The following is a 25,868-nucleotide window of genomic DNA, read 5'->3' as shown; positions in this document are numbered from 1 at the left end:
TAACAAACACACACACACAACCCGCAAACGACCAACGATAATCATTATAATGGGCCTTTCCCAACGACGCCCCAGGGACGCCTCGAGTAGCGAGAGCCCTGCTGCCCGTTTGAGTGGATGCCGCGTTTAAGACCCGTCTCGGTATCTAATTGCCCAAGACAAAAACACAAACAAAACAATATAAAAGGGGCCGCACGTCGGTTCAAGTCAGCTCAGTTTCTGGCAGGTGCAACGCCTGCGGCAGGTTAATGATAAGGCGCGGCCAAGCCATCAATTTATTGAAAAACAATCTACGCGATGCTCGGCCCAAAGGCGAGCATAAATCGAGTGTAGAAAGTGCCTGAGAATTTGTGTTTATTGAATAAGCAAATGCAAGAGATATAGAAGGGCGCATTTGAAGTGTTGTAAAAGTGTTGTCAAATGAATGAAAAGTGGTTCAAAATAATAATAGAACCGATCTAAAAGGGGTTTGAATATGTTTGCAAAATGATTGAAAAGAGATGCAAAAATTAAATGAGAGTAATAACCTGTAGAAAATGACTAAGAAATTAAATTTCAAAGCTGGAAATAAACGATCTGGTTGCAAACTGTTTAAAAGGGGGTTTGAAGATGAATGAAAAGCGGTTTAAAATAATCTGACAACTTGATTTAAATGAAAATTGCCTGATCATAGTGGTAAACTGTACGAAATACCTGAGAATTTTAATTATTTCAAATAACGTATGTTGGAAACAAAATGTGAGGGGAAAAAAACGGATTAAAAGAAGGTTTGAGAAGTGGGTTTTTAATTGCTTAAAATAAACCGGCAAGGGGCAAAATAAATTGGTTTCAAAAAAGTTTAAGCTCAAACATTTTAGTTATATTCTTCAAAATTGTTTGAAAATGATTGTAAAATGGCTTTAAATAATCAATTTTTTAAATTTTCTGGACTTATTTTTTATAAGAAGTTGCTTTAATTCAAATATAAACACTTGCTCAATGCTAGGCTTGTCTTTTAATAAAGTCCGAGCTGTAGTGGCTCGGCAATTAATTAAGCTTTAAATGCGCAAATATGGCAACGCCAGCAACAGTTCTGCAAACTGGCAACCCAAGTGCTGCATGCCACAACAGGCAAGGCCTCGCCTTGTCCGCCGGCTTCGCCGCTTGCCTCCTGCCGCCTGCCTCTTGCCTCAGCGCGGAATGCGCATCAAACCAACAAAATTTATGCGCCAGTTGCATCGAATGGTAAAGAGATTCGGATAGTGAAAGATTGCGTGTGTGTGTGTGTGTGTGTGTGTGTGTAGGGGAGGGTGGCAACACTGGCCGCGTGAATTGTTTCAATTTCGCCGGGCAAACAACAATTTGCGCACAAGTGGCGACAATTCTGCCGAGTCTCCTGCCCGGGTCGCTCTCATGCATGCCCGACGCTCTGGAATTTTCATTTATAATTTTCTTTATATATGTTTTTTTTTTATTATTTTTTTTTTTGTCTGCCCGCTGCAAGACTTATGCTCGAAAAGTGTGCGCCGAAAAAGTCCACATTAAAAAGGGGCAAACATATATGTGTGTGTGTGTGTGCGTGTGCATATATGAAAACCATTTGATTCAATTTTACACACACTGACTGCGAGGGCTTTACCTCCCGGGTTCCGAAAACTGGCTGCCATGCAAATCATTTTCCTTTCTGCCCTGGGGCTGTTGCCAGAGTCCGGAGCTCAGCGTCGTCATTGTCGTTGGTTTTCAGCAAAATGAATCAATAAATTCTTTAGAAGAAGGCAAAAGAAGTTTAAGCAAATTTTTTATTTCGGCAAACCTTTCCCTTTCCTTTTTTAATACTCTTGCGCGAGCTTGGGGTATCTTGGCTTCTGTGCGAGTTTTGCTTAGGCTGTTCTTAATCTGAATATTAGTTTAAGAAAATATATAATATATAAAATTATTTGAATGCAGCTCATTTTCATTGTGGAGATGTTTTTTATTTTCCTCATCAAATTGTATTGGTATAAGTATTTTATTTTTGGTTTTACTAGGCTTACTTAAATATTATGTCAGTGTTACCCTCTTTTTTTATTATAAATCATTTCTTTTGTATTACATTTTTTTATAGATATTTTTTAGGCATTTTCTGGCTATTCCTTATCTCGAAGTAGGTTGTTTTTAGTTAGACTTCGTAAACATTTCGCAGGCTAAAATAATGCTTTAATATTGTTCTTATCAATTAAGAACTTATGAACTGAACTGAACTATCTTAAAAATCATCATTCAACAGACAATTATAAAAAATGTATTAAAAAACAAAATAAGTTGAAATATTTGTTTAGGAATTAAAATATTTCTATGCATGATTTCAATTATTAAATAATTATTTTTTCTATCAAATATTTCAATCTTTAATATACCTGGAACTTAGTTTGTATTAAGCTTAAGAGAGTTAAGAGTATGCCAGTGTTGCCCCATTTAAATTCAGTAAATTTCATTGTTTTTGTCGTCTGGTTCAGGATCCGGCGGCGTTTTTGAAATTTTTGCGCCGCGGTCAACGCGCGTTGCTTTCAGGACCTCCAAAGGTGGATCCTGTCCTTTTTTGTGCATACAAATAAATAAAAAAAAACTCTGGGAATATGTATTTCATTCATTTCGTTGCGGTCTCCTCCGCTCGCTTTATGCGACCAACGCGTCGGAAGCGGTTACAGCTCAGATGTTATTTTATTGTAATATATACGCGATTTTATGTCGCTTTTACTATGTGTGAATATCTTGCATGTTTTGTCTGACTTGTTTCTTAACCAATTTAATACTTATTCCAATTTGTGGCTTTTCCACTTGTCGCCCTTCAGCGAAAAAGAATTAAATTAAAGTAAAAATGGAACTTAAAAGTTGTCTTCAAATCAGCTTCAAATATTTTATGAAAAGTATTTCTATATAAAAGTTCATGAAATAAATTTTACCAAAAACAAAGAAATAAATAAATAAAAAAAAATTTATAAAATAAATATGAAAAACAAAATCAAAGAAAATCATATTAAAAAGCATAAATACTAAAAAAAACTAAAAATAAAAATAATTTATTATAAATAACTATAAAAAATTGATTTAATACTTACGAAATATTAATACAGAACATTAAAAATTGTGAAAAATTAAAAAAAAAAAATTCAAATCTGATCTAATGTTAATATTATAGTTTGTCAGTAAAGTTAAGCACACTTCGCCCCGTTTTAATCATACTCCCAGCCCTTAATTAATTATGGCTAAAAAAGCAGTCAAAAAGGATATCCACTCAAATAGCTTGGGAGCTCTATTGGCCGAGGCTTCCAGCCAACTATGTGAAATAATATGATCCCCCTCTGCCCATCTTGGCACTACTTGTGGCACATTCAACTGCCAATGGAGCATGTCAAACAACCTCTAATTAGTCAACATAATCCAACTAAGCGCTACAACTGTAAGCACACCAGCCCCGCCTTCCCCAGCTCCGTTGCCTACTCTGCGGCAAAACCAAACAAATGCCAACTTTGATCTATTTGCAAGCAATTATTAACACAACAACAACAATGAGGAGGAGAGTAGCAAGAAGAAGCGCAACTATGACATGGAAGACAACAAACAATTTTACATTTTTGCTTAATTACACACGAGTCCTTTGCCAAACCCCCTCACCCCTCTCCCAGCGCTGCTCTGCTAAAATTTCCCCAATTTGCTGTGCACGCTGTCGCTTTGACTTTGCCAGCCAAAAAATGAGCTGCTGCTGACCCTTGCCAATCCCCCCTCCTCTCGCTGTATAGAGTCCATTTTGCGTCCATGTCAAATATTTGCACAAAGTCCAAGCTACGCTGTCTCTCTATCTACTCCCACTCTCTCGCTCTGCCTCTCGCTCTGCCTCTCGCTCTGCCTCTCTCTACTCTTTGCCGTTAGTCGTCGTCAGCATCGCTCATCTCAGCAGCAGAGACGCGGCTGCGGGGCGCGGCGCCAGGCTGAACGCAGACGCAGCTTATCATTGACAAAAAGCGCAGCGCAGCAGGCAACGTGGGTGGGGTGTGGATGGGGGCGGGGGCGGGGGCGACGGCGACGACTGATTTTCGAGCGGGGTTCACTGACTGTCAACATGGCGCGGCGCCCTTTTTCAACGTAAGCCCACCCCCCCTTCAACCACGCTGCCAACTTGCACTTTTTGCCTGGCTTGCGCTGGGGCGCTGCCAGCGTTGCCAGACAACGCACAGTCAGCGTAAATTGTTGCGCAAAAAAGAAAAAAAACGTAACTCCAAAGTTTTCGTGGGGTCGTGGTTGGGGTTAAAGAAAAACAAAAAAAAAACGGGAGCAAGGCAAAGAAATCATTTTAAATGCGGCTTAAAATTATCTTTGATAACCGTGGCGAAATGTTGCTGCTGAGTAATTTATAGGCAAACGTTTGTGCGCCTCCACGAAAAGGTCCTTGAGATCAAAGTCGTCCTTCGCGCTGCTGTCCAACTTGGTTTGGGCCAAAGTTTAAGCGGCTTATCGCAAGCTGATTTAGCTTTGGATGCGGTGGGCGGTGGGGCGCTCACTGGAAGGGTCCTCATTAGTGTTAAAAGGTAAACTAATTGGCCAACATGAATAAATTGTTAGTGTGCGTAGGGGTAAGAACAAGAAATCTGTGCTCTTAAAAAGTGCTTAAGGAGCAAAAGAGTTAATGATAATCCTTCAGCTGTCACTCTTATACTACGCCCACAACTGCAAGTTCAAATGCAACTAAAATCCACTCCATATGCTTCTTATAATCAGCTCAGCTCTTATAATTTAATTTAAATCCCGCTGGAATATAGCACAAGAATCCCTATGTAAAACAGGCTCAAATAGTTTAAAATTCTGGCATTCTTTTACAACTCAGCTTCTAATTCATCTCTAGAGCAAGCCGCTCTTCTATTGTCTTATACAATAAACTCTTGAGCCGAACCAAAGCAAGCTTAAAGCTAGCTTAAAGCTTACAGCTATATTCCCTTGAAAATAGCCTATTCTAGAGTTCAACTCGAGATCTGCCATACAGCTTTAATTTATCGCTTCTACAGCGGCCTCTCTTCTACTTAGTCTTATACGATACTCTTAAGCAAACAAAAGGCAGGCTTAAAGCTCTTCCACTAGACTTCCCATTGATTTCCATTCTACTTTCCCACTCTTCCGTCTTAAAGTTAACTTACAAATTGACATTATGAAGCATGCGTAGCTGTAATAAAGAGCAAGAGCACGAAAACAAGACGAAACAACAAAAAACACAATCACAAGCATCAAGTTCTTTTGAGCAGCAGCAACAATGCAGCCGCTACTTGACTGCACTTTTTTCTTTACAGTTTTACACTTGATTTGTGGAGCAGACGCTTCAAATTTACCTGCAGTTTTAGTTACCTGTTGGCCAAGCAAAAGAAGAGAGAGAAAAATGCAAACAGTAGCCAGACACACAAGAAAACAAAAAGTCGTGCAACACATTTTCTACTACTCTTACGCACACACAGTTTCTACTACTTCTACTACGCTTTTTACTACCTTTTTACAAGTCCCGTTGTTGTCTCTTACTTTGACTTTTGTTTCGTTTTGTCTGTCATGAGAGCGAGCGCCGAGCGACAAGTGATTTCTCTGCCCGATAGCACAATTCTCATTTCCTACAACTTGAAACTTTTTTAATAGATTTCAAATATCGCCCGCCTGCCCCCCTCTTATACTCTAGAGTAATCAAGCAAATTAGTATGTTTTCCTAGTTCAAGTGCGAATAGAAGAGAGAGAGAGAGAGAGGGCGCCAGAGTCTCACGTCCGAATTGGATGCCAACTTTCGTCTTGGCCTTTGGGTTGCCCCCAGGATAATTTGGGCTGTAAATTGTTGACAGCTTTGGGTTGGGTTACATACATATATATTTATATATATATTCTTTTTCTTTTCATTCCCTCTTTGGCAATTCTGCTGTGTAGACAAATGAAGATAAATGTGCACTGAGCAGGGCAACAAAAGTTGATTTTTTTTTTAATTTTCCATGCACAAATTATCCAAACTTCGGGCAAAAAGTCGAGATGTGGATGAAAATTGTGCTAGCTGAGACTAGCAAATACGCTCCAGGGTATTAAACATTCGTATATTCTCAATGCAACAATATACGTACCTGCTTTCTTAATAACAGGGTATTAAGGAAATATATGATGTATAACATAAAAAAAACTGTCGAAGCGTTTGTTAAAACCGATATACCCCTCTGCTATCATATATTTAAAGGGTATTAAACTTGTAAACTGTAACGGGTATCGAAATAAATGCGATAGTCTTGTTAAGTCGATAGTCGAACTAAAAAGTTTTCAGTGTGCACACACACACACACACACACACACACACACACACACAGGCGAACACACGAACACACTTTGCAGTTGTTGATCTCAATATTGTGCTTGTTGCTTGTGCTCTTCATTTTCTTGACGATGATGAAGATGAATTGCAGTTAGAACTTTGATAGAAATGCACACAACAAGCTTTGCGTTGTTGTTGTTTTTCCTTTTCTGTTTTGCCAGTTGCATGCTGTGTTCGCTGGAAAAGTTCAGCAGCAAAGTTCTAAATAGAATTGCAGCAATTGAATGTTTTATTGGGCCAAAAGGGCATAACAGGGCAAAGGAAATGAAATAATTGTGTCAAATGGCAGGCGCTCTTAATATGAGTCACATTCAAATGGAAGAGAGAGGGAGAGAGAACAATGCCAAAGCTAAGAGCGGGTTAAATGAGACAGTTTCGGAAGTGTACAAAGGAGTTGCAAAGTTTGCCTCGATGTGTGCATAAAATACAAAAGAAACGGCAACAATTGCAACAATGCCAACAACAAAAGCTAGCGCAAAGTTCAAATTCCGAAATGCAACAAAGCAAGCGGCAAAATTCAAGAGTGGAAGAAGCAGCAGCAGCAACAACAACAACAACAACAACAACAACAACAACAGCAGCGATAAAGACAAAGAATTTGCTACACAAAAGCGAAACTTGTAAAGAAATTAGAAGTCAAAATGAAATGAGCATGCACTTGCGTGTGTGTGTGTGTGTGTGTGTGTGTGTGTGTGCGTAAGAGAGCGGGGCAGAGAGGGGCAAACAACGGTTCGTTTAATTATAAGGCGGGTAGCAGCGAGTCAAAGCGCATAAGTTTGAGTTTAACAAAGTGAGGGCGGGCTGCCTTTTGTTTTGTTTAATTACAAGTGTAACATGATATGCCACAAGGGTAACGGTTTTGATTATGATTATTTGTGCAGGTGTCAGTTACTAAGCTTTTAATGCGCTTCGAGTTGAGTGAACTCTCTTGTTTGCGCAACAATTTTCAGCGTGCAAAACCCTCAAATAACATTAACCTAATGGCCATTTGCAAATAGACAGCGACAAATGGTTCAATTTCAGTGCTCAAACACCTGACCTGCTGGCCATGCTGATTAGATACTAAAGCACCTGCACAGGTAAATTGATAGCTGGGCGTGTGCGCACCTTATTTTTTATCGTAAATAGAACTAGGTTGACTAAGAAAAATTAAAAGCTTTAAGCAAGAGAGTAAGATGGGCATATAATTCTTAAAGTTCTATTTTAAAATAAAAGATTTGCAGCAAAACTGTGGTACACATCTAATGTACACTCAAGAAAACATAATAAACTACAGTTAAGTATAAAGCTCAGCTCATGAAATGAACAAGTGCTGCAGAAAGTACTCAAAATTTTGCCTCATCAGGCGCAGCAGATAAAATCATTCAAAGAATGAGGGGGCGAGAGAAAGAGAGCGCGAGAGAGAGCGCAGCGGTCGTCTAGCGTGCGCTCCTATGCTGAAACCGCTGCACCTGCGCTTTGCATAAGCTTAAGCTGCGCTCGCACTATTCTTCCCCTTTACTCCTCCTCTCCTCTCCTTGACGCACAGATTTTTTGGCAGGCTCGGCTGCATGGCTCGCTCATTTGTTCTTGGACGATTGCCAAAGAAGGAAGTGTAAAGGAGTTGCGCGTGCGTGAAAAATTTTGTGCCCAAATTTTAATTAGTGCATTTTGTATTCGTGCATTTTGTTGCAGTGTTTACATGGAAATATTTTAAAAAACAAATTGATTTACAAATTAAAATTTGCAAGTTTCCTTATTTTTTTTTTTTTACAATTGACTATTGTCCGTGTGCGTCTGTTTACTCTAGTACACGATTCTCTTTGTTGTAATCGATTTACAGTGTTGAAAAATAAACAAAAAAAAAAAAAAAAACTATAACGAGAAAAGTAATAAGAAAAACAATATGTTTAGCAGTCGCACTTCGTTTTTGGGCAATCGCCGCATGATTTTCGATTTCTCCGAAAAAAGCACCGACTTGTATATGGAGTGAGTATGGAGCAAAAAAAAGTGCTCAAATTATACAACTATAACTGTTAACCGAAATATTGTATATTGTTTTTAAGCTATACTTACATTTACTCCCTTTATGTGCTGCTCCTTCGTTCGAAATGAATGTGAAGCAAAATCTACCACACTATAACTGTTAATCAATGTAGTCTATGCTTTTATTAACTCTCTTTATATAGGCTATTCCATCCACAACTATAACTGTTAACATTTACTCATGCTCTTCACGTTCTCTCTTTGTCGTTGCAGTGCATTTGGTATGAGCGATAAGAGCAGCAGCGCTACCAACAGCCTACCGAATAGTCCCATACATAGCAACAACAATTCGTCGCTGCTCAACAACAACAACTCGAGCTTGGTGGGCAGCAACAATTCGCTAACGGGCACACCCTTTGGTAACGGCAATAACAACAACGCCAACAACAGCATCATGTCCAGCAGCTTGATGAACAACAACAATTCGTGCAGCGCCAATCGCAATGTTGTCAGCATGGACGATGATTCGTGCTATCGCCTAGATCCGGACACGGCCGTCGTTACCTATGGTGAGAAGGAGCCCGATCCCGATAACATTAAAATGTTTGTGGGCCAGGTGCCCAAATCGATGGACGAGGCTCAGCTGCGCGAAATGTTTGAGGAATACGGACCGGTGCACTCGATAAATGTGCTGCGCGACAAGGCCACGGGCATTAGCAAAGGTGAGTGCGAACGAGAAAGAGAAATATTTGAAAGCAGTTCTACTCGGTGTACCGACGATTGAATACCCTGCAAGCATAAATCTATTGAATTCACTTATCTTCCATAATGATAGTTGAGCTTATTAAATATATTATAAAAGTCTATATATTTATACACTGTCCGTTGCTCAATGGTCATCCATATAACATTATGTAGTTATACAATTGATGAGAATACAAAAACCCGCAGCTATTTATTAAATTCGGCTCAAGTTGAAGGATCAATCAAAGATACTCTCTGCAAGGGTATACAAATAAATAAAACGGTAAACGCTAAAGCTCAATATCACCGACTTGCCGCCTCGCTCCCACGCACAACAGCTTAAAGTAAATGAGCTAAAATTAGCCACGATAGAAACACACACACACACATGCACACTAACATAAGTATATGACATCTCTCGCCTGCCTCTTTTGAATGTGCGTGTGTGTGTGTGTGTATTTTAATTGCATGTCATGCGCTTTGCCATTTCATTTCATCAGCAAATTGCTTTTTGTTCGCCATTTGTATTTGACTCGAGCGCTCATTGCCTTGAGCTGCTGTTTGAGAGAATTTGAATGCTGTACGCAAAGAAAACATTGCTGTTTAAAAGAAATGAAAGAAACAACAAAGTGCTGCACCGTGCGATATTGAGTGCATTTTTTTTGTAGGCGAAGCTTCAATAAAAATATAACTCAAAAGCATTTGATTTGACTGCTCACTTTGCCCATTGTTGCTCTTGTCATTTGCAGGCAATTTAAAAGCCTCTTAACTGCAGGCAGACCAAATGGTCAGCCAGCATTTCTATTGATGCGCTGCCGCAACGTTCTCCGTTAGCTCTCTGGCATTCATAACGGCATTTTCAATTGTGAGCAATTGTCTAGGCCTTTTGTCCGAACATATTTTTATTTGTACATTTATTTATTTCTATATTAATATATAGATATTTTTTAGATACGGCCCATTGTCAGCAGCTTATTTAGTTTTAGCCAACTTTTGTAGCACTTATTCGGCCGCCCCCTCTCTTCCTCTCTCTCTCACACACACAAAATCGTGCTTCCTTTATCATTTTGGTGGGGCTGCAGTTGACAGTCGGCCGCTGCTTTGAAATGTGGGCGTTTGCATGGTCAGCTTGTCATCGATGGGCGTGGTACTCGTAAGTGAGTAAGTGTGTGTGTGTGTGTGTGTGTGTGTGTGTGACAAAGTAAAAGCGCAAACAGTTTTAGGACGCACTTAAGTGGCGCGTTGTGTTGATGATTTATGACAGTGAGACAGCGAGAGAGCTGCTGCGACGCTGAGATTGAGAGAGTGCGAGTGGTGCGAATGGACGCAGCAGCTTTCGGCTAAGTGCCTGCCTACACATATGTGTGTTGTCTGTTTGCTGTGTCTGTGTTTGTGTGTGTGTGTGTGTGTCGCTGTTTATCACTTGAGCTTAAAAGCGCGCCATGCCACGAACACAAATCGACACAAATTGCATTTGAAAGTTATTATTTATGCCAGGCAACTGTCAAATGCGAGAAGGCAAACAAAAATAAAGAGGGGCGTGGCGTATTCAGCGCTGACCCGAAAACGGCATAGAGAATAAGAAATAAAATCGGAGAGAACATTTTATCTGCTGAGTGTCGCAGTTGAGATACCCTAACAAATGCGTGACTTTAAAAGGAATGTAGAGAGCGAAGGAGAAAGGAGGAGAAAAATATAGAGAATCAAGAGAGTAAACGAGAGAGAAAGAGAGAGATGAAGAGAGAAAGGGACGAAAGGAGAAAGAGATAGACGAGAGAAAGCGTGAGAAAAAGAGAGAGAAAGAGAGAAGAGAAAAAATCAGAAAAGCAAGAGAGAAAAAAAAAGTGAAAAACAAGTGTGGAAAAAAGAGAGAAAGAGTAAGAGAGAATGGGTGAGAGAGAGAGAAAGAGATAGGAGACATCTTAACATATCTGATTTATTTAGAAAAGTTAGGATAAGGAATATTACAGGTTTCCATTTAATGCGTTACACAATGCATGACAAAGCTAAAACACCCCCTTTGGCAAGTGTGTATCAAGGGGTGGTCCGTTGGTGCAGAGGGGACAAAGTTTTTGCACTTTCTTGCCGCTTGCCGAAGTTTTGTTGTTTAGTCGCTTCTCTGTCGTTTCCTTTCATGTGCAGTTTTATTTTGGCTGCAACTTCCTGCTACAACATTTCCATTTAGCCTGGCTTGTAACCCACTTTTGGCCAGTTATTTTTTTGTACCTTGGTCCTTTTTGCTGCGACAAAAAGTTGTCAATGCAGCCTCCCCTACCCAACCCTCGCCCATCCAGTTTGGCCTTTGCTGTTGCATTTTTATGGTAAAACGCTTAGCCAAAAGCCAGCACAGAACTTGGCCGGCTGCAGCTACCAAAAATGGGAAATGACACTTTTAAGCGCGACGATGACCTCTGAGCCAGAAAGTCGTAAATAACACCACGCCCCTCACACACACCCCCCCCCCCCCCCACGCGATTGAGAATAAAATAAAAAAAAATTTCCTTTTCATTTCGGCAAAAGTTTCGACGCTCTCCGCGGCTTTTATTATTATTTCTGGGCTAATGCCTTTTTGGCCAAAAAACTTGTTTTTCTTTCACACTAAATTTCGTTAGCGGCCAGTTACTTTTTCGAGTGGATTTTCTATGTTGTTTGCGGGTGTTCTTATTGCGGTTACGCTTTGCTTGTTGTTCTTGTTGCTCTGCGGCGAGAGCAGCCAGCCTGCGTGTGTGTTAGAAAGAGAGAGAGAGAATGAGAGGGAGAGAGCGTAGGAGGGGGCGAGTGCGAGGGTGCGTTTAAGCTCTAGCGTCATAATTTATAAGCGCTTGCGGTTAGCAAAGGAACTACAAGAGCGAAAGAGAGGGAGAGAGTGAGAAGGGTTAACTCTGTGCGCTTCTCTTTCAGTTTGTTCAGGTGTAAAACACCTTTACAGCTGTGTTTTGGCCAAAGCATTTAATTTGATGGGCTCGTCTTTTTTTAAGTTGTAAATTTTGTGGGCTTTAAGCTAAAGTTTGTCGAGCGGCAAACCTGAGAGGCGGACCGTGTGCGTTTGACAAGGGTGTGCCATAAATAAGTCAATGAATGACAAACTGCTCGCAATGCAAATAAATTTAATTTTGGCAAATATAACTCAATTAGTTACCCTCGGAAATTGAAGCTGCAAAGAAATTAGAATATTTGTGAAATTAGAATTAACATGTTTAATGTCTTTGACTCGAATGTTAAATTCCTTTTACTGAATTTAGAATTAAAAATATGTGAAATATGTGGGAATGAAAGTTAAAGGATAAGTTAATAAACGGTTCAGGATAATTGCAAACAGGATTTTCTAGTAATTACAACTTTTCCAGTAACCTTTTTTTTTTTAGCTCGGTGACAACCCTATTTGAAATAATACAATAAAAATAGTTTCCCAACTTAAATTAAATATATTATCAAATATTTTTACAGCTTTAATAACGCATTTGAGCGTTCGCTTGAGGCTATTAAGAGCTTTTATTGCCTGTCCTTAGCTCAGTTCTTGAAATTCTTTTCTATAAATGTGATTTATGACCATATAAAAAACTTAACTTGCGCTGACCGAATCACAAAAAAAAAAAAAAATATGAAAATAAAAAAAAAAAAACGAATACTATAATTCACCCACAGAGGAAAAAGATGTTCTGCCCCTTGCCACTTTGGTTTTTTTTTTCCCATCTCCGCCTTGAGAACTTCATTTTGGGCAGCTCGCTGCCCTCCACCTCCCCCTGCCCCGCGCCCATTGTCAAGCTCTGCGTCTAACTGTGCTTGGGCCAGCTGTCCGCTGTCACCTAAAAGAAAGAAGCAGAAAAAAAAGAACTGAAAAAGAGACGCACTTATCTGCCGCCTTCATCGGCCTCGCCCACTGTCTCTCTGCCTCCCTTCCGGTCTTGCCGCCCTCCAACTTTGTGTGCTTGACATTTTTATTTAGCTGCTTGCCGAGCGTGAAAAATGCATAAAATTTCACTTAATTTTCAAAGAGCATTTCAATTTCAAAGACTCGTTTGTTTTATTCCATCCTATACCCTGTAAAAATGGTTAATAGACGGGGTATTTTGAAGATATGCTGAAGAAGCTTCTAAGCACAAAAATTAAATGTTCTGCGAGATACCCTGGAGTCTTTAGAAGTGACTACTAGTCGGGGTATTCTGAAATATGCAACAGGTCAATAATATTTTTGATGCTTTCTTTTTGTCAAATTCTTTCGAAAGTAAAAAAACAACTTTGTTTTTATTCCAAGTGTGTGAATTATATCAGTACCATTACTATATTAACAGTTCACACATTACAGGGTATTTGCTAGTCGATCATTCTTGACTTTAACACTCTTAATACTTGATTCCAAGCACGTGCATTATATAAGTACCATTACTGTATTAACAGTTCACACATTACAGGGTATTTGCTAGTCGATCATTCTTGACTTTAACACTCTTGTCCTTGTGGCATTTTTGGTTTTGGTCATGACTTTTGGCGCCCACTGAACTATTGCTAAACGTTTGTCACTTTCGCTAGGTCGAGCGTTATCTGTGCTTGGTCCAAGTGAGGGTGTGGAGGAGGAGGGAGGGCGGGTTACAGAAGGGAGCCATAAACTAAATTCGATTGAAATTGCATTTTGCTGTAGTTGCTTTAGTTGTTGTTATTGTTGTTGCTGTGTGTTGCAACTGCCTTTGTTGCTATCTCTTTCTGTTTAGTGTGCACTCGGAGTCGGCCACTAAATCTCTGCCCCAAAGTTTAATGACATTGATTTATTTAACTTCGATTAATTCGTATCCTGCTCTCTCTCCCTCTCTCTCTTTCTCTCTTCGCCCACTGTCTACGTGTGCGCCCGGCACATCCTTTATGTATATATCCCATAGTTTATCCCCTTTGCTGGACTTTGGCACGTCGTGTCTGGCGCGAGCGGCGGCTCTCGATTTCACATCTTAAAATCCAATCCAACCCACTTTCACACACACACACACACACACACACACAGACACACATGCACACGCACGCCCGTAAGTCGGAAGCCACCGCGCCCCTCTTCTGTTCCAGGATTAAGTTTTTGTCCAAAAACGTGACTGGATGTCGTTTTCAGCATTTGCCGCCAGTTTTGTTGTTACTTTATCGCATTGTTCCCTCAAGCAAGCGAAAGCTCAACTGTTCCCCTCCCTCTTCAGCCAGTGCAACCCGCTCTACCACCTTCTCTCTTCTCGGTCCCCAGCCTGCGTCTTGTTTTGGCGCTTTGATTCTAACTGCAGTTGACATGCACATAATGGGAATTGAGAGATTTCTCTTCTGCTTCCGCCTTCTGCCCGCCTGCCTGCCTTCGTCTTTTTCTCTTCTTCTGCTTCGTTATCGCGCGATTGGTTTTCGTCTTTGGTTTCTCAGTTTGTTCTTTCACTTCTTGCACGATATTTTATTGCATTTGAAATCGTTTCGATTTTCTTTCATTTGTTACATTTAACGCTAGTTTAATTTTAAGTGATATTTAATCTGCGATTGCACAAGTTACTTTTTTTTCTTTCTTATTTTCCTTCGATTTCATTTCATTTGGGGTTAAGTGAAATGCGATATTTGTTTGCTTCAGTTCAGGGCGAAACTTAAAAGATTAAAGTTCGTTAGTGGCTGCATTTTATCCAATGTCCATATAAACGGAATAGCTTTTATTTGTAATTTTAGTGTGTATTTGGCTTTAATGAGCTTTTCTGTTTTAGCCGCTCAATGAAATTTTTCTTAAAAGAAATTTTCTGAAAGTACACTGTAAGCTTGCGGACTGAATAAAAATCTACAATATATACTGATAAGCTTTAATTTTTATTTTAATGTGAGTTTAGCTTTAATGTGCTTACGATTAAAATTAAGAACTGTTCCATTTATATTGAACCTTAATTATGTGAGCTTTTCGACGAGCTTCCAGCAAGCTTTCAAGCTTACATAGCCATATTTACTCTTTCAGTGGAAATTAAGCTTCGTCTTCTTACTCAATTCACATGTATAGCAACTTATCCGTCATATTGTAAAGCTTAAGCTTAAAATGAGCTTTAATAAAGAGCTTTTTCGGCCGCAGATTAAGTATATTTAAGGTAGAGTGCTGTAAAACAAAAGAGGCATTAAAGTTGATCTCGTTTACAAAAACTTTAAAAGCTGAAAGCTTTCCGTGTAGATTTAAAAAAACGCATATTTCTCACACATCCGTTGTGGCGCCGATGGCGTCGGTATTTCTCTCTCTCTGCCTAAACCTGCACCACCGGATATCAAAAAAACGCAAAACGAGAAATGAAAATATTTGCAAATATGTGAAAAATTCTGAAAAATGGCCAAGTGCGTGTCTCTGTGTGTGTGTGTGTGTGTGTGTGCGCGACGGTGGCGGCGACGGCGGCGGCGACGGCATAAAAACTGCGACAGATTGAATTACCCAAGTGTTGAGCAGGTGTGTGTGTGTGTGTGTGTGTGTGTGTGTGTGTGTGTGTGTGTGTTGATTCAAAGCCCATCCTCAACAGGGCTAAATGATGGGTGTGATGGGGGCGACGGGGGTTAGTCTGCGTGGGCCATGTCCACCGCAACGCATTACGCTTGGGTGAAGCGAGCGCCGCCGATATGCCCGGTAATTGCATTATGCAACTATTGCCATATTAAGTTTTCCACTCACAGTTAGGCGGCGGCGGCGACGTCCAGGCCAAAATACAGAATCCAATGGCCAGAATTTCAAATGGACTTCCATGCAAAAGGTGGCGCCTGATAAAAGGGGTGAAAAGGGGGGAAGGGGGCAACAAGCCACGTTAAATGGAATATGTGCACGAGCCGGAATTGAAATTCAACAAGCCTAAGCGTCAGGCTTTTCTTTTTTTCTTTTTTTTTGTACTCTGTTATAGTTGGGCCACAGATTTGGTGTAAACTGCAAAAAGGCAAACAAAATGAAGTACATTTCGGGCATATGGTAAAAGAAAAGCCTGGGAAAGTTACGCACTGACAACTGACTTTTGAATAAAATGTGTCAGGTGAAAAGTATTTGCCACATAAAGCAATAAATGTCGGCTTTTATTTAAGGTTATCCCAGACGTATTTCCTAAACGAAAAAATAGTACTCATGTAAGAGTTTGTTTTTCCAATTTGGTTCCGCTTCAAAAATCTTGCGTGTAGAGTATCACAATTTTGATTAGGAAATGAAGATCGGAGAAAAAGAAGAAACTTACCGAAATTTGTAGAAAGGATAAAAGTTGAAGAAAAATTACTTTGTATACCCTTGTAGAGGGTATTTTAAGTTTGTCATGCACTAAGTAACGCATTGTCCGCCCGTCTGTCTGTTTCTATGCGAACTAGTTTCTCTTCGAAAGGTTTTTATTTTGCAAATATTTTTAATATTTCTCTCTATGGTAAACGTTGAGAAGTTGTGCCCTACTCTTTAAGTATCGCTTGCCTGCTTAAATATGCTTGCCACCTGCCCACAAAAGCAACCCCGCCTAGCTTGCAACAGCTACAACTTGCAACACACTTGCTTTAATCATGCCCCAAACGTGGCACGACACATTTTTGGCTATTTGCGGGCAGGTCGTGGCAAGGGGGCCGAGGCTTTGGTCATAATGTTTAATTTAGTTGTGCTATGTTGCCACATTTGCGTTGCCCCCTCCCCCAGGCCCTCTTATTCGCCCCCCCCCTCACCCTCTTTCTTTTGCCACAGCGCCTGCCCAGCTGCTGCCATTTTGCGTGCCTGCTAATAACAATAATTTTCATAATTTCCTTGCCACCTTTTTCTGACATCGCTCGAGAATAAACTCCAATTTAACCCTTATGCTAATCTTAATATATCTTGCACGCTCACACTTTAATTCTAACTCCCTCTCTCTCTCTCTCTCTCTCTCCATCTTGCAGGTTGTTGCTTTGTTACTTTTTATACGCGCCGCGCCGCGCTGAAAGCTCAGGACGCACTGCACAACGTGAAAACGCTGAATGGGGTAAGTTTGATTTTTTCTAAGTATTTTCCTCTTTTATAATATCACATAATTTTCTTGCGACACATTTATTGCCTGTGATTAGATTTTTATAGCTTATGCGAACGTGTGAAGTTTTAGACAGGATTTTAGCTTTTAATTGGAAACGAGCTTTTATTTTTTTTTTTGCAACGCGAAAAATCGTCTGCCGCATCAACTTATCATAAACGCATTCATGCAACACAGCAGCAGCAGCAACAACAACAACAACTGCAGGAAATAGCTGCCAGGAATTTTGGCATCGCATTGCCTTCATTATGGCTAACAGACTGCGTGACTGACAGATTGACTGACGCGTGAACTGACGCAGCACAAAAAATGTATGCGAAGAATTTCGGGGTACGACAGTCTAGATACTCCTTATTGAGTTTTCGTATAACATAGGGTATAGAGGCAATTACAGTTATATGGAAAATTAAAATTAGAGAGTGACTAGTGTGTCGAAGATACACGGTTAGCTTTTCAATATAATATTCATAAAATATAGGGTATCAACGCTAATTAGAGAAGGACGACCAGTCTAGATACACTGCTTAGTTCAGTTTCTTGAACTTTCTGGTACGATTATAAATAAATAAATATAGAGAGAAACGACTGTCTAGATACCCTATAAGCTTTACTTTATGGAATTTTATGAAAAAATTACAATATGAGAAGAACCTTGTCTAGTTACGCCCTAACCTTTTCTGAATTTCCATATTAATAGTTAATTTGAAAAGGGACGACTTTCCAAATACCCTGTTTGTTTCAATTTACTAAAACCTCTTATTGCAATACCCTGTAGACTATAGAAATGTCGTAATTCATCTAAACTTTAGATATATTTAGAGAAGCTTATTGAGCACAAGTTGGCTTAGGGAAATCTTGCAAACAGCGTATCTGTTCAATATTTCGTTCGGACGACCCTGTTACTATTATAGGGTATACCACAATCATTGCAGTTATTTTGCTATTTTCCAATAAAGTTTTTTGCAACACTCTCTAAGTTCGAAGCCGCTCCCCAACCCAAACCCTAACCGCATAAAATGCAAGTAAATTCAAAGTTTAGCCCTATGTCCTGGCAGCTTAAAAGTATGCAACAAAAAATATGAAAAATTCTTGAAAAAAAGAAAATGAGAAAAATTGTTAGCACAAGACACGCGCCAAAAGTTTTTTTTTGCCTGCAAAGTCAACCAAAACCACAGGCACAAAAATGTCAATTTGCGCTTGGGCGCTGCAACCGACCTCGTCCAACTACCAACCACCCCTCAGCAACAATAGGTAAAGGGGTTGTGGCGAAGAGAACGGGTTGCAGGAGGGTTAAGCATAGACAACGTCAGCGAAAAGCGAACAACGTTTGGGATTTTCTATTGCGCCATCAAATCAGCATGAATATTATTATTTGGTATGTCATGTAGTTACCCAAAGGAGGAGGAGGGGGAAGCAGTAGGGGAATATGTATTGGGATAGGTTATGCAGCCCCGCATAACAATGCTTTGTGTCTGACGCTCAAAATGTGACATGTCGTGTGCGCTGCCAAAAATTGTGTGGCTACGCGGCGATATTTCTTTTACAGAATTGCCATTGAAAGGCATAGCAAATGCTAAGAAAGCTGGGCAAAAATAGAAGAGAGCGGGTAAAGGAATAGTTAAAAGGATAAGCAACTGACAAGAAATGTGGCAGAGCTTGCGCTTTGTGCCCATTTTGGAGCATGTGCAAGGCACCAATTGACAACGTTCCCATAGAAATTTAGCAAATTGACAGTTGTTAAAAGTATTTTGAATATATTTAAATGTATCGAGATAGAGATAGCTTTGATCTCTTTAGTTTTGACAGTGACAACTTGCGTTATGCAACACTGCAACTTAAATTGAAATGAAATGAAATGAAATTCATCCAAGTACAATTTTACAACACTGGGCATATAAAACCAAAGCTTAAATAAGCGGAATTTATTATGAACAGGCAATCTTCTACATTCAATTTGTATTTAACAACACTAGCTGTCATCCCAACAAATTATTCATGTTGTTTTCTAAATGTTTATTTGAAAAACTTCAATTAAATCCAAAAGTGTCAATTTCGTCTTTGAATTATAGCTCTGTACTATTTAATATAGACTTTACACTTTCAGTGTTGAATAACGATAGAATTACATGAAAAAGGCAAGAAATTCTTAGACTGATTCCAGTCTAAGTTAGTTAGGCAGTTAGGGGCGTTAAAAAGGCTGCGTTTGCCCTGGTAATTGCTACTTCCTGCATAAAAATGAGGGAATTGGTCAAATAAAAAGGGGCGTGGCGTCACATTAAAAAAAAAAGCGAGTAGAAAAAAAGGGCTGCGTTCAGCATAGCCGGGAACAGGTTGAGTTGGACTGCAATTTGTAACAAGTCGCGTTGCGTGTATTATTTACGAGCTTAAAAAAGAAAACGAATAAGACAGGGAGACGCAGACGGAGACGGAGACGGACAAGAGAGGACGAGAGGGCAAGAGGACGAGAGCTGGGTGTCGAAAGGGTGCTGCGTACAAGGACATGGCTGCCTTATAAACGTATAAACGTAGACTGTCGCCGTTGCCAATAAATCACGGCCCATTAGCCGCGCGGACTTGGCGACGGAAGTGCTTGGGTATGCGGCCTCGTTTGGGGCCTGCCCGCCTGACCTCGTGCTGCGGCACGTTTTGCGGGCGCTTTAAGCTTGTTTTAATTAGAAGACGCTGTGCGAAAAATTACATTTAAAACGCGGCTGCAACTAAGCGGAGTCAGAGGAACGGCAAAATAGGGAAATGCGAACGCATATTTTAGGATTTTCACGGCAACAAGGAGAGAGAGATAGAGAGAGAGAGAGAGAAAGAGAGGGGCGACCAAAAAGGTGCCCAGTTAACTTGTTGTTGCTGCTGCTGCTGCTGCTTCTTCTCGACGACCGCTGAATAAATGTGTTTGGCTTTAGTCGAGGATTTGGCGGCCAGTTAGAAGCAGCTTGTCGGTTCTTTGCTGCATTCATTCATTATGCAGCTTAAGCGCCTACCAGAAGGTTGAAAAAAAAAACTAGAGGAAACCGGGACAACAAGCACGCTGCAGCGCCATATAAATTGACTCCACTTCTCTATATATATACACACACACATATATATATATATATATGCATGCATATATAGCTGCATGTCTGTTGTCCAATTTTGGCTGGTTGCATTGCGCCAAAGAGCTTGGCAAATTAATCGCCGGCTGCGTCGTTTATAGCGCCACAATATATCAAATGTGATTAACACGGCAAATTAAGTGTGGGCATAAAAAAAAAACGAAATGCTTGGCATTTTTAGTGAAAAGTAAAATCTGTACAGAAAGCGCGGAATAAGAATGGATTATAAGTGGATTTTGTACGAAATTGGGAGTTGTTGCGGGGAGCGAAATAGGTAGAGCTTATGTGTAAATTGGACTGACTGAATTCAGATTTATCAACTGTAAATTTTATATATTAATTACAATTTTAATTTTTTACATAATGAAGACCTGCTCATTGTTTTCTTTTATATTTTCTCTATTTCCAGATGTATCACCCCATACAAATGAAACCCGCCGATAGTGAAAATCGCAATGGTAAGTCAGTCATTTTTTAAAGAATTTTATTTTAATACGTCAAATTTGGCAAAATTTCAAAATGTTTTTCAATAAATTTAACAATTAAGCTGACAGGCAGTCAAGCTTATTCTTGGCTCATATTGTTTTTACTCTTGTTACGTCCAGCTGTTAAATATTTAACTAGCACCAAAAAAATTTAAATTTATAAGTTTGGTTCTGCAACTCCTTGTCAAGATGCTGTCAAATCTATCGACGCTTTGCTGTCATCAATCTACATAGTTTAGGCATTTAGCCGGTAAGCTTTTGTTCAAATGCAAAGTAATTGAACTGCCTGTCAGCTGATTTGCACTCTGACAGCGGCACGAAAAACAAGCCTTGATTCAAACTGACTGATGGATTAATAGTTAGTGTCGCGAGCTCCAACTGCCAGCTAACTAGCCAGGCATTTGGCTGAATAGTTTAACACGAAACTTTCATTTTGTGTGCGTATTTGTTTTTCTGGTCGCCGTTTCCAACTGCTCCAAAACTGTATGTCAAATGTTTGACACAGCCTAAAAGCATGCAATTCCATTTGACAGCTTTTGTTGCCAGCCCCAATGAACGTAGGGGGGGGGGGGGGTGCAGGAGGAGGGTGAACTGCCACCGGTTTGGCTTCTGTGTGACGCTGGCGATGGACAGGCCACATTTTAAACATTTCAACGGATTTTTTGCCAGGCACTGGCACTTCACTCTTTGGTTTTTATTCTCTCGCCCCGCCTTCTTTTTATTTTTTTTTTTGGCCTCTGTCAGTTGCGTGTCGGTCACTTGGCAGTTAATTAAAAACCATCAATTATGTGCACCGCGCTGCAAAATTGTTTAACAGCGACAGCGATAAAAAAAAAAAAAAACATGAATTAAAATAAAGTTTCTGCGCAAAAATTTAATTTATGTTAATTTTTTTTTTATTTCGTTGCCAGCTTGCCTACTATCTTCCCTCGCTCCACGCACGCTTCGGCGGCGGCTTCTTTTTTTAATTATACCCATGAAATTAATCTGCTTAAGTGACCACAAAAATGTTGACTTTTCCACACATACAACCCTCACACACCCACTCTCTCACACACACGCACACACAGAGAGAGATCGTGGGTAGCTGCATACAAATTTTAATTGGCGACCTCTAGCGGCGCGTATTGTTAACAAGTTGTAGCGTTTGCTGCCAGCGAGCGAAGTTTAAAAAAAAAAAGTTTTCGACATGCGGCTTCTACCAACTGCATCCGGTTTACCCCCCGACCGCTGCCGCTGCTGCTGCTGTCTCCGTTGTTGCTGTGCGTATAATTACGCTTGTTTAACATGGAGTATGCTTAATTTTTTGTTGGCCGCTCCATCGCAAACCATTTCCTTGTCTATTTTCTGGCTGCTTTTTTAATGGGGATGCACAAATTTTTAATGAATATCAGTTAGAATAGCGTATGAGCATAATGGAGGGTAAAAAACAAACTGTTAAAGGCAGCGTCGAAGTAGCCGGCAAATTGAAAAGCGTCTCTTCCAGTGACTCATCTTTAAACGATTGGCAGCGAACTTTTATGAAATTACTTATCGAAATTGTTATCGATTAAATTGAAGACATGCTATACAATCGCTTGGTTTCAACTACTTTGCTTCGGGTTTCAACGTTAGACATCGCAAATGGAAAATGTAATTCCTTTAATAGCTCAAATATACGTCATGGAAAAACCTATTAGCCCTGGAGCTTACAATGCATTAGGCAATGCATTACGTAAGTTAGTTTTTTCTTTTTGCTTTTCCCTAAACCCCTCTGGTTAAAAAGCTATAATTAACTTGACTAAAAGCAGCTTTGAAAGCAAGTGTTTTTTTTTTATTGTTGCGTCGTGTTTGAATTTCAATTTTAGATAAGCTTAAAAGGCGAAACGCCCGCAATGCGCCTAAAGCGATGGCAATGCAAATGCATTTTGGACAAACTCCAACGTTTGCCGCATTATAGACATTCTACTCGTTCAGATATATATATATTTATGTATATATATAAATATATATAGTTGATGTGCATGTACCGAGTCGCTGCTTGCCCCAATCGCATTTCAATATCTCAACAAAGCCAAAAACTACACGATTTCGCTTATTTTTTCAATGTTTTTTGTTTTTTATATTATTGTTTCGTAGTTTTTTGTGTTTTTCTAGTATTTTATATTCGTGGGCTTTGGCACTTTAACCTCAAAAAATAACACGGAAAAAAAAAATCGTAAAGAAAACTCGCAATAAGCATAAAAAATAGCAAAAGTTTTACTTTGGCCGCCGCACTGAAATTTATGCCAAACAGCGGAAACGATATAATAGAAAAAGATGGCAGAAATATTCCTCGATTTTTTTTTCTCGTTATTTTGTATATTTTGTATTTTACAATGTCTCCAAAGAGATGAGGGGGGGGCTGTGCGGGTGTGTCGGTGTGTTGGTTTATGCCTAGAAATCGAAAATAAGAGACAGTTGCAGACAACAGTTGGAGCCAACGTAACAACAAACGGAAGGTGGCAATTTAATAAAATGCTTGAGTGAGTCGCCGAGTTTTGTTTCCTGCTGCGGATCCTGCTGCTGCTGCTCCTTATAGTCCTGCTGCTGTCGCAGAAAGTGTAGCATACTTTTTGGCAGTCGTTGCCAAAGCAGCAGGCGGCGGCAAGCAGAAGCAACCTTTGATTGGTTTTTGGGGTTTTCTGTGCAACTCTTGTGTTATTTCAGTTGCTGGTTGAGAGCTCTTCTGTTAAAGCTTTGCAGTTTGAAAGGTATATATATGTATATATATATATATATATATATAAAGTGTGCCGCAGCCAGAAGAAGTAGAGTGGCTAAGAAAGTGCTCAAGTTGTCTCGATTGAGTGTGGCAATGAGCCTGTGACTTGTGCTGTTCGTCATCACAATACTGAAAGCGTTTATAGCGGTGTTAGTGTTGGGTAACGATTGAATTAAATTTGGGGTATACATGCATGAATCTCTTAGCAATTGCAGCAATTAAGTGTTGTAGAACAGTTTCCATTGCTTTAACTTTGATTCGTTATCCAATACTGGCTCCTTTTAGCGTTAAAGCAGAGATGCCTCCTTTTATGTTATGCTGTTATGCAATTTAGGCTTTATTGAACAGTTTCCATTGCTTTAATTCACTATTCATTAGCCAACACTGGCGCCATTTTAGCGTCGAACCGGCTCTAGCGGTTCTAACGATTGCAATAAGCATGCTGTATACATTTATTTAATGCATTTTCTTGTGTATGTAGATTTCAATATAAATTAAGATCCAGAAATATCTCAGGTGTGTGTATTTATTTTCTGGCTTTCCCACTCTCATAAAGCTATCAAAAATTCTTGATCTTCACCCCATCAAATTGTGCCTATTACACTTAAGTACAGTGCGAGGCACACTCTTGTATAATCTAGAGTGCCAGCACGCTATTACAAATTTCTTGTAGCCTTCTAAAGACCCAACAAATGACGCCTCATTTCCACATGAATTGCAGCAAATGTAGTTAAATTTTATGGTGCTGACCCTGTCCCATAAACTTCAAACCAAAACAAAGACTGTGCAGGCGGGGTTGGGTGTACATAAATACGTCAAGTGTTAAAAGTGGTCGGGATAGGCAAGTGGGGAGGGGGGCAGCTAAACAATAGACCAAAGAAAAAGTGTCTGCAATAAAGGCGATTTGCATTAGGTTTACTTAAGTAGAAAACATGAAAAGTGCCAGACAAAATGCAACCAAATCAAATGAGTAAGCAAAGAGCTAAAGAGTAAAAGGAAGAGCCGAGAGAGAGAGAGAGAGAGAGAGAGAGAAAGAGTGCAAAAGAGTGAGCGAGGTGGTAAAATGGCAGAAAGAAAAGTGCAACGTGGTAATCAGTGCAATTTGCATGCGAGCAAACTTCAAACAGACAACGATGAAGCGCCCCAGAGACGATGTCAAGTTTGCTGGCGTCAGGTTTTCATGCTCCGCTTATTAAGTGGAATAGGGTATATTGGTTGATGTGTAAGAGGTTCCTACAGACCAATATGACAAATATGACACGATATATCTACCAATATAAATAGTTTTCCGCTTACAGTTTAAAAGTCAGCGTCTTAAGCTGATTGTTTTACTTTAGCAGATGAGCTACTTAAATTATTTTTACACAAAATAAATTCTTGACACAGTTTGTAAGTCACATTCTGTCGCAGTCGAAGTAAAGCACAGTCTTTGACATTTTTAAACCATACCCAAGCAGTTAGTAAATAGTTTTCTTTTACAGTTTTGAAGCTATTTTCCTACCATGATTATTTACAACAATTTCCAACAGTTTTCCACTGTGTTTACACTCTGCGAACAGTGTATTGCACGGTCAATATATTTATTTTTCTTTTCGCCGAACACCCCCGTCATATTTGAGGGGTGTTATTAAATTTGCAAATACGTAATGTCAAATGTGTTTTCCCTTTTTTATATTTTTGGCGCTGCATACTTGAGGGCGCGCCAGAAATGCAGTAAGTAACCAGCGAACGGCAAACGGCAAGCAGTAAGCAGCAAAAGGCAGGCAGACATGTAAACATTTTCATGGTTATTCCACACAATTTGCGAACGCGCTCCCAAGAAAATATTCAAAATGGATTGTATTTGCATTTGTACGCGAAATGGTACGGGGCGGGGGAGGGGGGAAGGAGCGTCGGTATATTGCCGCATATGAAATCGATATGCAAATGTTGTGCGAGGTTCGCGCAAGTAGGAACTGCGATAATATAGAAAGCGGGGGAAGGTGTGATGTGGTCTCTCGACTTCCTCAGCGATGATGATGATGCACGTATTGTTTGCTTGTAAACATGATAAAAATTCAAATTAGCCATTATGGCAAGTCAAGTACACATAAATGAGTGTGCATGTGTGTGTGTGTGTGCGTTGGTGTGTTGCTTGTGTGTTGTCGCGTTGAAATGTAAAATGTGGCTAAAAATTACCGGAAGGCAATTGTGAAGTAGAAGTAGAAGTAGAAGTAGAAGCAGTCGCTGCAGAGCCTTGAGCCAAGTTTATACAACATTTGTATTTGCATTTTTCATTGACGGTTTTTCTTGCATATTTTACATGTGCTTGGCAAATCAATGAAAACAAAAATGCGTTTATAAGAAAGGATTAATCTAAAGCGAATATTTTATGAATTATGTTCAGCTATATATATGAAAAGAGCTTAATTTAAAGCTTCTATTTTATGTAGTCTTTTATTTATTGTTAATAAGATAATTAAATGTTTATATTTTCGACAGGAGTTCCAA

The 25,868-nt window shown here is 39.7% G+C and overlaps 1 protein-coding gene across 4 annotated transcripts in view; it reads left to right on the top strand.

The window, feature by feature from the left end:
* bru1 (bruno 1) overlaps window positions 1-25,868 on the top strand; it is a 135,003-nt gene that overhangs the window by 76,255 nt on the left and 32,880 nt on the right. For 3 of the 4 annotated variants that reach the window (XR_011416753.1, XR_004304739.2, XM_070209313.1), the window contains 3 exons: window positions 8,579-9,027; window positions 16,919-17,001; window positions 20,560-20,608. Coding sequence is in view for 1 of the 4 variants with exons in the window: in XM_070209313.1 (XP_070065414.1) it covers window positions 8,579-9,027; window positions 16,919-17,001; window positions 20,560-20,608 (581 nt within the window). In the remaining 3 variants the exon portion in view is untranslated. Of the gene's footprint in view, window positions 1-7,907; window positions 8,309-8,578; window positions 9,028-16,918; window positions 17,002-20,559; window positions 20,609-25,868 lie in introns of those variants that run through there. The other variant, XR_011416754.1, reaches the window with a different exon arrangement.

Source organism: Drosophila virilis, chromosome 4 (assembly GCF_030788295.1).
Source record: "Drosophila virilis strain 15010-1051.87 chromosome 4, Dvir_AGI_RSII-ME, whole genome shotgun sequence".
Classification (NCBI taxonomy): Eukaryota; Metazoa; Arthropoda; class Insecta; order Diptera; family Drosophilidae; genus Drosophila; species Drosophila virilis.
This window is presented reverse-complemented; position numbering and strand designations above follow the sequence as displayed.